This window comes from Heterodontus francisci, chromosome 1 (genome assembly GCF_036365525.1).
Source record: "Heterodontus francisci isolate sHetFra1 chromosome 1, sHetFra1.hap1, whole genome shotgun sequence".
NCBI classification, from domain to species: Eukaryota; Metazoa; Chordata; class Chondrichthyes; order Heterodontiformes; family Heterodontidae; genus Heterodontus; species Heterodontus francisci.
This window is the reverse complement of record NC_090371.1, coordinates 20,850,643-20,863,506: the sequence shown is the minus strand read 5'-3', so window position 1 is coordinate 20,863,506 and position 12,864 is coordinate 20,850,643. Positions and strand designations below refer to the sequence as shown.

The 12,864-nt window shown below is 44.6% G+C and overlaps 1 protein-coding gene across 2 annotated transcripts in view; it reads left to right on the top strand.

Annotated features, from left to right (window-relative positions):
• The window catches only part of LOC137368229 (dedicator of cytokinesis protein 2-like), a 1,222,644-nt gene that overhangs the window by 1,061,653 nt on the left and 148,127 nt on the right, over positions 1–12,864 (top strand). For both annotated transcript variants that reach the window (XM_068028710.1, XM_068028709.1), the window contains exon 36: positions 4,965–5,005. In XM_068028710.1, the coding sequence (XP_067884811.1) occupies positions 4,965–5,005 (41 nt within the window). The remainder of the gene's footprint in view (positions 1–4,964; positions 5,006–12,864) is intronic.

The window sequence follows — 12,864 nt, the reverse complement described above, 5'->3', positions numbered from 1 at the left end:
GCTGAAGCTCACATTTGGCACCAAATTGATGAGACATGTAAAATGCACTACTGGCTCTGCAATAAATCTAGGACTGAATTGACAAAATTAATGAGCTCCTCATTAAAAGTCAGATAATTGGGAATCATTCCAAAGTGCTGTCACTCGGTGAGTACATCTTGCTGTATGCTGGTTGAATCACCACCTCCTGATTGTCCCTTCATGCTTTTCAGTGGAGATCGAGGTTTTTTTCTCAGTGATTCAAAGACGCCAGTTCTTCATCTGCCTTTTGCAAAGCTGAACATTAGCTGAGAGCGTTTAACTTTGATGGTCTGTCCTTAGTCCTTGATCTGTTATATCCTTGTCCTTGTTGTCTCCTCTGATCTCAAGTGAAGCTGCCACCATTGCTAAAGCTGCCTTGAAGCCCAGTTCCTTCCTAAAGCCAAACAGTTCTTCTTTCCCCCTCATCAGCTCTTAATTCTCCATAAAGACTTGCCAAACCTGAATCTCCTATCTGGGGGAACCGAATAAAACACTGTTTGAAAATTAATTTTGTAATAGTCTAATTTTCTGACACCTTTTTAACCTTGGTGGTGTCCTCCATTCTGACTCTTGTCTGAATGCAGATTTCTCAATTGGGAAATCTAGTTGAGAGAGTGCTAAACAGCTTGACATTAATGCTGCATTTATTTTGTCCCCGATTGATAGGTTTTTGAACAGGCTGTGTCATGTGGCAGTAAGGGAGGATTTCATATGAATGATCCATAGTCAGCTAGTTAGGAAGTGATGTGTTGCCCAATTTACTAGTCCAGTGGACATCGGAATTTGATGACCTGATGATGAAAGTGTGTCCTTCAAATCCTTGATCCAGTGTGCCATCACTGAAAGCCAAACAAAAAGAAAAATATAGAAAGACTTGCATTTATCTAGTATGTTTCACAACCTCAAGATGTCCCAAAATACTTTACAGCTGGTACTTTCACTGTTCTAATGTCGAAAGTCAATCCTCACACATCAGTATGGTAATGACTGGACAGTCTATTTTTTAAGCGATGATGGTCGTGGGTTAAATAATGGCCATGACACCATGGAGAACTCTTCTACACCTCTTTGAAATAGTGCCATGGGATCTTCTAGTTCCATTTTAGAGAACAGAAGGGGCCTTGGTTTAACATCCCAGCTAGAAGACGGCACCTCCAATAGTGTGGAGCTCCTTCAGTAATGCACTGAGAGTGTCAGCCTAGATTATGTGCTCAAATCTCTGGAGTGGAGTGTGAACCCATGACCTTCTAACTCAGGAGCAAAAGTGGTGTCCACTGAGTCACGGCTGACACCTAAAGCAGATCTCTTCAAATAGTTAGGAGCCTTTTTTCTTTTTTTATTTGCTGTGGCTCTATTAAAAATGTGTTTGTTTATTTATTAAATATGGTACTACTGGCTCCTCAGTACACTCTTCAGAGTCCTTCATGCTCAGCAATGCAATGAATTTTTGATAATCTTGCTGCAGCTTTTTTGCCAGAAGATGGGCAGTGAAGCTTGGCTTACGAGCATGTTTCATATTTTGAAGGAGAAACGAACCAGTGAGTTTCTGAAAACTGGAGGATCAAAGGAGAGTTTAAAGCCTTTAGCTCCTGTGATTCCCTTCAGTCCTGTGTGCCCGCTACAGACTTTATATTCAATGAATCATTCGCACCATACAAAGATGGGACTTCTGAGACTGATACTAGGCTTTAAAAAGGGACAAGCAAGTCTTCAAAGGCTTTAACTAGGAATATTCTCATTAAAAACCCAAGTGTTAAGGGCCTTATCTCCACTTAGACCCTGTCAGCATTGGGTGTGGGGCAGAAGAGTAAATCGTTTATTAAATTTGTTTTCGATATCAAGGTGGAAATTCCTGTAGGCCCGTTTTCGGGCCTGAAATTACAGATCTCACATGGAACTCACCTGCCCAAACCTCCATCCCCTCCATATCCCCTCACAACCTGGAGGTCTGAGACCAGCCTGATTTGGGCGAGTTGCTGGCATACCTGTCATGATGGCACTCAACCGTTTTCTAAAGATGGCCACTTGCCTTGCTGTGAAAAGGTTGCAAAGGATAATTCCTGATCCTTCTGACTCCATATCGAACATTAAAATGGCCAGTGGCCACTAAGTCATTAAATTTGAAGAGGTATAAATTGAGCTTGGGATCGGTTCCATGAAACAGTTGAGAATTAATCAATGGCTAATTGAGATCACCACCCAATTTCTTCAATGGAAAAGATAATTGGGCAGAGAGCTAAACAGGACAACAATTCACTCTTGCCTATTTTGGACCACTGAGGCCAGTGTATATGCTGGAAAACACTTCACCCATTTTAACTGCGGAGGTATCAGAGCTGGATCCCTACCTGTCCTCAGCCGACCTCTAAGACATGAGCACATTTCATCCATGGAGTCTATTCTCCTTTTAGCAGAGAATATTAAGGAGAGATTTAATAGACATATTTAAATCGTGAAGCATTTTGATGGAGTAAATAAGGAGAAATTGTTCCCAGTGGCAGCGGGGTCAGTAAGCAGAGGACACAGATTTAAGGTAATTGAAAAAAGATAACCAGGGTAATATGAGCAGAAAAATACATAATGAGTTGTTATGATCTGGAATGCGCTGTCTGAAAGGGTGGTGGAACCAGATTCAATAATAACTTTCAAAAGGGAATTGAGGTATAAAGGGACATTTAGGGGGACATGATTGAGGTATACAAAATTATGAGGGGCATTGATAGGTTAGATAGGAAGAAACTTTTTCCCTTGGCTGGGGAGTCAATAACCAGGGGGCATAGATTTAAGGTAAGGGGCAGGAGGTTTAGAGGGGATTTGATGATTTTTTTATTACCCAGAGGGTGGTTGGAATCTGGAACACACTGCCTGAAGGGGTGGTAGAGGCAGGAACCCTCACAACATTTAAGAAGTATTTAGATGAGCACTTGAAACACCATAGCATATAAGGCTACGGGCCAAGTGCTGGAAAATGGGATTAGAATAGTTAGGTGCTTGATGCCAGCATGGACACGATGGGTCGAAGGGCCTGTTTCTGTGCTGTATAACTCTATGACTCTACGACTTGAATTTATACTTGATACTTGAAATACTTGGGGAAAGGGCAGGAGAAGTGGAATGAATTGGTTCGCGCTTTCAAAGAGCTGGAACAAACACAGTGGGCCAAGTGGCTGCCTTCTGTTCTGCAACATTCATAGTCACTAGAAAAGTTTAAATAGAACCTGAGGAGCAATTTTAACCCCCTACCCCAATCACCCACTGCCCCCACCCTACCCCCAGCATGCCCGATGGGAATGAGGCAAGCCTAGCAGGTAAGGCAGTTAAAATCCAGCAATCTACAAGCTGATTGGACCAGGGAATCAACACTGGTGTCCTTTCTCCACCTGAGCCACCTGGTCCACTGCTTGGGATTTTAACATTCCTGTCTGACAGAAACCAGGTGAGTGGGCAGTTTAAAAACTGATCAGCTAACTCACCTGCTGATATCCACCCTCTGTACATGAGTAAAGTTCAGGTCTGTGCTTCCCTCAGGCCCCACTTGCACATCCTAGGTGAAGCCTGGGATTAAAATCTCCATGGCCTCAGGCTGCTGCGGTCAGGCTGGAGTTGCTGCCTTTATGTTGTCTGAACTGCCCAAATCCCGACTGCCAGGTAAAATCCCGCCTCATCGTGACTCTGTAAACTCATCACAAACAAGCACCTTGGCGCTGGTTGCTTTTACCCATCGTGTGTTCCTGGGTCCAGGGATGTCAACAGTCACGTGCAGAGCTTCTGTTCAGAATTTTATTTTGATTTAACCACCGCCCCAAGAGTTAGCAAACTGTTATGGGGAGAAGTAAACAAAATGCTTCTGTTGTTTTTTTCTGAGGGTTTTAGCCAACGAGCTGGCATTGACGGGAGACTGAGTATTCAGACTGAAATAGAGAAACGATGGCAGAAATATTTCAGAATCTAGCCCCAGGTTAAGGTCACAGAAGGCAGTACTAGAACACAAAGTTCGAAAAGTTGCCCGGTGACTTTTTGTTTGAAATTTCTTCTGAATTTTCACCCCCCCTGAAGCCATTGGCTCCTTAAAGGGACAGGGTTCCATTAGCACCTGTCAGCGTCTCACCCAAATTCATTCCAAGGTGAACCATGACAAACGAGGCTCTCCGATTGTGGAACGCATTGCAGCTCAGCCCCACACTGCCCTTACACTGTACTGCACATATGCAGAGGCAAATTACTCCAGCAGGGGCTGTTGGATAGTGATCAGGAACAGGGATGCGGGATTATTTTTGCCTCATCCTAACCTGAAGTTACTGAGCCTAATTGTAGCATGCTTAGTGAGGTCAGCTAGCTTAGCACAGATAGTCTTCCTAATGCCTCTTTGCGACTCACTGGATAAATTTGGCCAACCCTTGGATTTAGATAGCATATTTCATGGCCACAGCATGTCCCAAAGCCAATGAAGTACCTTTGAAGTGTTGTCACTGTTGTCATGTCAGAAATGAGGCAACCAATTAATGTACAACAATGAGATAAATGACCAGATAATCTGTTTTTTGTGATCTTTGTAAAGGGATAAAGATTGGTCAGGACACCGGGGAAATCTGTCCTGCTCTTCTTCCAAAGAGTGACCGCGGGATCTTTAACATCCACCTGAGAGGGCAGCAGGGGACTCGATTTAAGGTCTTATCCGAAAGACGGCAGGCAGCTCAGACAGTGCGGCACTGGACTGGAATATGAGCCAAGATTTTGTGCTCAGGTCTAGTCAAGACTTTTGCTTTTGTTATGGAAAGTGGACGGAATCACAGACTGTGATCGTTAAAATACTGAGCCGATACAAAAATCCCACATGTTCAAAGACAGACTCTGATTTATTTGGTGACTGAAAGGGACAGCCTTGATGACTTGTTTTACTTCTTAAATGGCTCATTTTGTCTTTTTTTTTTCTCCCTCTGCAGAATTTCTACAAAGACATCGACCGAGAGGAAATGTACATACGGTGAGTGTGCAGTATTCTGATCTTCAATCAATCGCGATCTTTCACTTTGACAAAACTCATCAATATGAGCCAGTCAGAAACTCTCGCAGTGCTGGCAGCTGGTTCGATTCTGTGCAGAGTGACTCTGTTCTGGCCATTCAAGACGAAATAACTGAACTCCCCTTGCGCTTTTCACAAGCACAGTATTCTCTAAAGCTTTCGGTGCTACATTGGACATCAGCATGCCTTATGGACACAGCTGTCCTGTGTAATTACACAGAAATACATCAAGTTACATCATATTACATTGTATTGCATCAAATTACATCAATTACATCGATTTTACAACACACAAACAGGCCATTTGGCCCAACAAGTCTATGTCAGTATTTATGCTCCAATCAACCCTCCTCTCACCCAACTTCATCTCATGCTATCAGCATATCCATCTATTCCTCTCTCCCTCGTGCTTATCTAGCTCCCCCTGAAATGCATTCATGCTATTCACCTCAAATACTTCACGTGGGAACGAGTTTAACATTCTAACCAATGTCTGGCAAAAGAAGTTTCTCCTGTGCTCATTATCGGATTTATTACTAACTATCTTATATTTATGACCCCTAGTTTTGGTCTCTTCAACGGTGGAAACATCGTAATCCCTCTCAGATTATCATCCTTGTACATCCCATAAGAGTGCATGGCTGTGAGGGGAGAGTGGGGAGGTGTGGTGTGGGGTGGGGTGTTGCTCTGGCCATCCTAGTGTGTGGGACAGACTTGATGGACCAGCTGGACTTTTCCTGCCCATCAATTTGGTGTATTCTGAATCACTTTTGCATCTTCTCCAGTGCTTCTACATCCGTTTTGAAATGTAGAGGGCAGAACTGCGGACAGTACCCTAGGAACACAGAAAAGCAAGGACATAGGAACAGAAGGAGGCCATTTAGCCTCGCGTGCTGTTTTGCCATTCAATGAGATCATGGCTGAACTGTGACGGAACTCCATCTCCCTTGATGCATAAGTTGGTTAGTGCAATGCGGTACCAGCCCTAAGCCCCAGTCTACAACAACAACATCAACAACAACGTATTTATTCAGCACCTTAAACATAATAAAATGTCCCAAGGCACTTCAGAAGAGTGCTTTAAAGCAAAATTTGATACCAAGTTACATGAGGAAGTATTAGGGCAGATGGCCAAAAGCTCAATCAAAGAAGTAGGTTGTAATGAGTCTCTTAAAGGAGGAAAACAATGTAGAGAGGAGGAGAGGTTTGGGAGGGAATTCCAGAGCTTAGGGCATAAACACCAGAAGGCATGGCCGCCAATGGTACTCTGATAGAAGGGTATGGTAGTATTGTGGTTTTCTTACTGAACTAGTAACCCAGAGGCCTGGATGGTTGATCCAATCTGAACAGGAGTTCAAATGGGAAGTTTGAGAATTTGAATTCTGTTTTTAAATCTTGTGAATAAAAAGCCAGTATGAGTAAAACTTGCCATTAAGCTATCTGATTATCATAAAGCCCCAAATGGTTCATTAATGCCCTTTAGGTGAGGAAACCAGCCTGTTTGTGACTCCATTCCCACAGCAATGTGATTGACTCTTCAATCCCCTCAGAGTTGTATCACAATGGGTAATAAATGCCACAATCCTGAGAATGAATAATTTAAAAAAAGATCAGCTGGGTTAAGACTGAGCTAGGATCACTGTTCTTGCTTTTATACCATCACCTCATGGTAAAATCGTCCATCAACAATCTTTACATACAAAGAATGGCCACGTGCCAGCTTCTAGTGCAACTCCGTACCAGGAAGAGGCAACACCTTCAGTAGAAGGGCAGTATAAATTGAAAAGAAAACATTGAAATATTATTGTGCCCTGGCCTCCCAGTGCAAGGTTCCAAGGTGTTTGAAATCTACTTCCTTCCCATAGTGTGATTTCCTCCATTCCCTGTGGAGAAGCAGGTGGCTTTTCCTTAATACCCAAGGTGGCATAACCAACTGGATTTAAACATGTGAGGGAAATATCACAGATGCCAACTGTGTTACCCTGTGCTGCAGCATGACCCAACCCTCCCTTGTGTGTTGCTCTACATTTCTCCTAAAACCCACCCCACCTCCTTCAGCAATTTTCCCCTTCCCCTCCTGATCCAAGCTAGCCAAGATAGTGGGCATTGGCATGGGGGACATCACAGATGAGTTGCATCCTGTCCACACACACACACACACACACACACTCTTCAGTGGCAATTGTTGGATAGAAATTAGGAATTGGACAACTGGTTGATAAAACTCACCTGCAGACAGGAAAAGATCCAAGGCACCATAGCTAATGCATGGTCCATTCTGGATCTGATCTCCCAGCTTCAAGGCAGGATTAATTCTGGGTCACTCAACATAGATGCAGGGATTGAACCCAGCGCTTTCCTGATCTGCATGACTGGACCGTGGAGGAAGTGCATGCCGTAAGGTCTGACTGAGAACGGGTGTTATTTTCGGCTCTGCTCAACCGCTGCTCAAATGGGGGGAAGGAGCTCCTAATTAACAGCAAAGAAGCAGTCAACTTCATGGTGATTACCTTGCATCAAAAAGGACAGAAGACAGGTGAACTTATCCAAAATGTGAAGAAGATGAAATTGGAGAAAAGGGCAGCAGTGTGGAGTCAACTCAGCTCTGTGGTTTTTGTTTTGAATTGCAGGATAAATGGTGCATTCAGTGCATCCTGGGTTGTGGAAGCTAACATTATTTTATTCATTCATGAGATGTGAGCATGGTTGGCTAGGCCAGCATTTATTGCCCATCCCTAATTGCCCTTGAGAAGGTGGTGGTGAGCCGCCTTCTTGAACCACTGCAGTCCATGTGAGGTAGGTACACCCACACTGCTGTTAGGAAGGGAGTTCCAGGATTTTGACCCAGTGACAGTGAAGGAACGGCGATATAGTTCCAAGTCAGGATGGTGTGTGGCTTGGAGGAGAACTTGCAGGTGATTGTGTTGTCATGTATCTGGTGGTAGAGGTCGCGGGTTTTTTGTAGAAGGAGCCTCGGCAAGTTGCTGCAGTGCATTTTGTAAATGCTACACACTGCTGTCACTGTTCCAATAGGCTTTATTAAATAGATGCCACTGCTCTTTCTCGTCAGTAGAGACCTTGATGCAGCTATGAATACTACATGGGGCACAAGCAGCGTCAAACTGATCCCTACAACTATAAGATAATATCTTCACCGAGATAAAATTTAAGAAGGATTAACTGGCAACATGTGTCAGTGTGGAACTAAGCAGAAACCAAACGAGCTGGAGACCATTGCATTTGAAATCTGTCCACAGCCAGATCTTGGAAAAACCTCCCCCTCTGGTTTTCTCACTGCAAGAGTTACTGACCCCCACCCCCACCCCCCCCCCGTTACTTGCCAAAGAAGGCACTCATTCCACCATTGCCTCGAATTTAACATTTTCATTTTTGTTTTCAAATCCCACCATGATCTCACCTGTCTCTAAATCTGTCACCTACACTGGCCCAACAACCCTCCGAGAATCTGTGTTCCTCCAACTCTAGCCTCTTCTGCAGCCCCAATTTTCATCGCTCCGCCATTGGCAGTCATGCCCTCACCTGCCTGGGCCCTAAATGCTGGAATTCTCTCACTAAACCTCTCCGCCTCTCTATCGCCCTCTCTCCTCCTTTCAGACCCTCCTTAAAACCTACCTCTTTGGCCAAGCTTTTGGTCACCAGTCCTCAGACTGGTGAGGACCAGAGTCAATTATTGTCTGATTACACTCCTGTGAAGTGCCTTAGGACATTTCACTCAGTTAAAGACTTTATATAAATGCATGTTGTCATTGTGTATTCCCAGACATTGAGTATTGGCGAGCTATTTAACTACATTAGAGTTAATGCTGTTCTCATTTGACATTCGCACATGTTTCCTTTCCAACAGGTATCTCTAAAAGGATCTCAGAGCATGGGTATATTACTGATTTTTCCTCTTCCTTGCCCAACAGACCCTGAGGCTAATGCTAGTGCCCCATCTCTATCCATCAGTCAGCACAGACTAGGGACTGAACATGGTACTTAAATAGTAAAGTGTAATTTAGAGAATATCATGCGACAATTGTGCAAAACTTGGGCCAGAGGTCACCTTGATCACTGTGTCTGATTTTGATCATCAATAAATATAGGGAATATTCAAACACCGGAGGCTGCACTGAAGATTTCAAAATTATCAAGTATTTAAGGCAAAATCATGTCCACTGGCAGGAACATTAGTAATCAAGGGCAGCAGATGCTTGGGAATACCACCACCTGCAAGTTCCCTTCCAAGATGTTTAGGGAGGGAATTCCAGAATTTAGGGTCGAAGTAGCTGAAGTCATGGCCACCAGTGGTGAAGCAATTAAAATTGAGACGTGTACGAGGCCATCATTGGAGGAGCGCAGATGTCTTGGAGGGTTGGGGTGCTGAAGGAGGTTACAGAGGGGTGAGAGGTGAAGTCACGCATCTTTCTTTTTGCATTTACATTAAGTCAGGAATTGTAGGAGAATATATATTCTCATTGTGATAATTGTGTACTGTCCATTCACGTGAAGTACTTTATTTGTTCAAAGGCTCTGTGTCATCTTGATAGCACTTTTATGTTTCTCCATAAACTGAGGAGAAATCCTGTATTAGCACATGATATCTACTCTTACAATGCTATGGTCATGCTGTTGTTTGGGTAGTAAACTTCACTCCAGATGAGAATGGCGCAAGGTCCATTTATGGGAGTGACCAATGACATTAAACCTGAGGAAATGTTTCCTCATATCCTGGCTCCCCAATGCCTGTCCACCATCTACAAGGAATACTCTCCACTTGTTGCTGTGCAGCTCCAACAACACCCAAGAAGTTCGATACCATCCAGGACAAAGCAGCCTGCTTGGCTGGCACCCCATCCACCACCTTCAACATCCACTCCCTCCACCACCAGCGCACAGTGGCAGCAGTGTGAATCATCTACAAGATGCACTGCAACAACTCGCCAAGCCCTCCTTCGACAGCACCTTCCAAACCCGCAACCTCTACCACCTAGAAGAACAAGGGCAGCAGACTCATGGGAGCACCACCAACTGAAATTTCCCCTCCAAGCCACACAACATCCTGACTTGGAAATATATCGCCGTTCCTTCACTGTCACTAGGTCAAAATCCTGGAATTCCCTCCCTAACAGCACTGTGGGTGCAGCGACACCACACGGACTGCAGCGGCCCAACAGCAAGGCTCATCACCACCTTCTCAAGGGAAAATTATGGCCTTGCCAATGATTCAGATTGAATATTAAAGAAAAATATGTCAATGGCAGAGAAGGAGATCTTTCAGCCTATCATTCTGCCCCAGCTATCTGCCAGACTATCTAACCACACTGCTTCACTCTCTCCCCTTAATCACATACCTTTCTCTACTTCAAATATGTTTATTTGACTCTTTCCTAAAAAGAGGCGGTGAACCCTTGTTTGCTAGTTGGTGGTTCAGGGAATCTTGTGCCCCTCTCCATAGGATTAGGATCGGGAATTCAGCTAGATGTCTATCTGGATTTGGTGAGGAAGACACTGGAGACTTTTGGCTCATATCCCTCATACTAGGTATTTTGTTACTTTCCAACGAGCAGAGAGTATTGGCAAGCTGTACTAGCAGAAGATAATGAGGCAATAGCTGCACCTTTAGCACCAGATGGTTAGTGAAAATTTACAATTATGATTTTTTTTTTTTAGATTTACATAGACTCTCACATGCATGAGACTCTCTGGGGATTTACATGTTTTACATTTCAGTCATCTAATGTTCTCCACCCTCATCTCAACAGAAGGCAATCTACTGATTTTAAAGGAAGCAAGTAGAGACAAGGAAGGGGGTGGGACGGGAGGGGGACCGGAGGCAGTGGCGAGTGGGTGCCTCGGAGGAGAGAAGTGGGGAAGGTGGAGGGGCGGTGGCAGGGGAGGGGGAAATCTGGGTGCCATTTGGCCATTGCCGCGGGAACCACAAGAACGATTGAAGGCAGTCAGGTAAGTGTTGAGAGGAAATGTATGTTCAGAGGGGACAGGAACTGGGGAAATGGAGAATTGAGGACGAGGAAAACTCCAGATTTCCTTGGGTGGCCCTGAAAAGCACACCTTCCCCACCTGCCCCACAAACAGGCTTAAAAAATAAATGAAAACTCAGCTTATTTGGCCTCTTCTAGCCAACTTTTCAGCTCCTGGCATGTGTGGCCTGGGGGCTGCAGGGTGGAGACCACAGTATTGTGTACAGTTTTGGTCTACATACCGAAGGAAGGTTCACCAGACTAATCCCTGGGATGGTGGGATTGTCTTAAAAGGAGAGATTGAGGAAACTGGACCTGTATTCTCCAAAGTTTAGAAGAATGAGAGGTGGATCTCATTGAAACATACAGGGCTCAAGAAGGTAGATGCAGGAAGGAAGGATGTTTCCTCTGGCTGGGGGGGAATTTAGAACCAGGGGACACAGTCCCAGAATAAGAGGTGGCCATTTAGAACTGTGAGGAATTTCTTCACTCAGAGGGTGGTGAATCTTTGGAATTCTCTGCCGCAGAGGGTTGTGGAGGCTCAGTCACTAGTATGATCAAGACAGAGATCGATAAATTTCTAGATGTTAAAGGCATCAAGGGAGATGGGGATAGTAGTGAAAAATGATGTAAGGTAGAAGATCAGCCATGATCAAGTTGATGGTGAAACAGGCTCAAGGGCCGAATAGCAAAGTCCTGCTCCTATGTTCCTAGGCATGGAATTGGAGGTCGTTTAATCCTGAGGCTAATATTAGCCTCTGTTCATGGAATTGCCTCATGCTACATCTTGTGTTAAAGTACTGAGACAGTAAGTTCTTTAAAATTATAGGTTTTTAAAGAGTAGACAGAGACAGACAGAGAAAGAGAGGCATGTGTTTCCACTTCCAGAGGCCATCAATATAAGAAAGTCACCAAGAAATTAAATAGGAAATTCAGAAAAAGCTTCTTTACCCAGAGAGTGGTGAGGCTTCTGTTAGCCTCAGGATTAAGCAACCTACAGTTTCATGCCTAGGAACATTCGAGCAGGAGTAGGCCATTTGGCCCCTCGAGCCTGCCATTCAGCTAGATCATGGCTGAAGGAAGGTGACATCGACAATGCTATCAAGCGGCACTTGCTCAGCAATAAGCTGCTCAATGACGATAGTTTGGGTTCTGCCAGAGCCACTCAGCTCCTGACCTCATTACAGACTTGGTTCAAATATGGACAAAAAAGCTGAACTCCAGAGGTGAGGTGAGAGTGACTACCCTTGACATCCAGGCAGCATTTGACCAAGTATGGCATCAAAGAGCCCTAGCAAAACTGGAGTCAATGGGAATCAGAGGGAAAACTCTCTGCTGGTTGGAGTCATACCTAGCTCAAAGGAAGATGGTAATGGTTGTGGTTGTTGGAGGTCAATCATCTCAGTCCCAGGACATCACTGCAGGAGTTCCTCAGGGTAGTGGGTAGTGTCCTAGGCCCAAACATCTTCAGTTGCTTCATCAATGATCTTCCCTCCATCGTAAGGTCAGAAGTGGGGATGTCCACGGATGATTGTACAATGTGCAGCATCATTTGCGACTCCTCGATAGTGAAGCAGCCCATGTCCATATGCAGCAAGACCAGGCTTGGGCTGATAAGTGGCAAGTAACATTCGCACCACACAAGTGCCAGGCAATGACCAACTCAAATGAGAGAGAATCTAACCATCTCCCCTTGATGTTCAAGGGCATTACGATCACTGAATCCCCCGCTATCAACATTCTGGGGGTTACCGTTGACCAGAAACTGAACTGGACCAGCCACATAAATGTTGTGGCTACAAGAGCAGGTCAAAGGCTGGGGATTCTGTGGCGAGTATC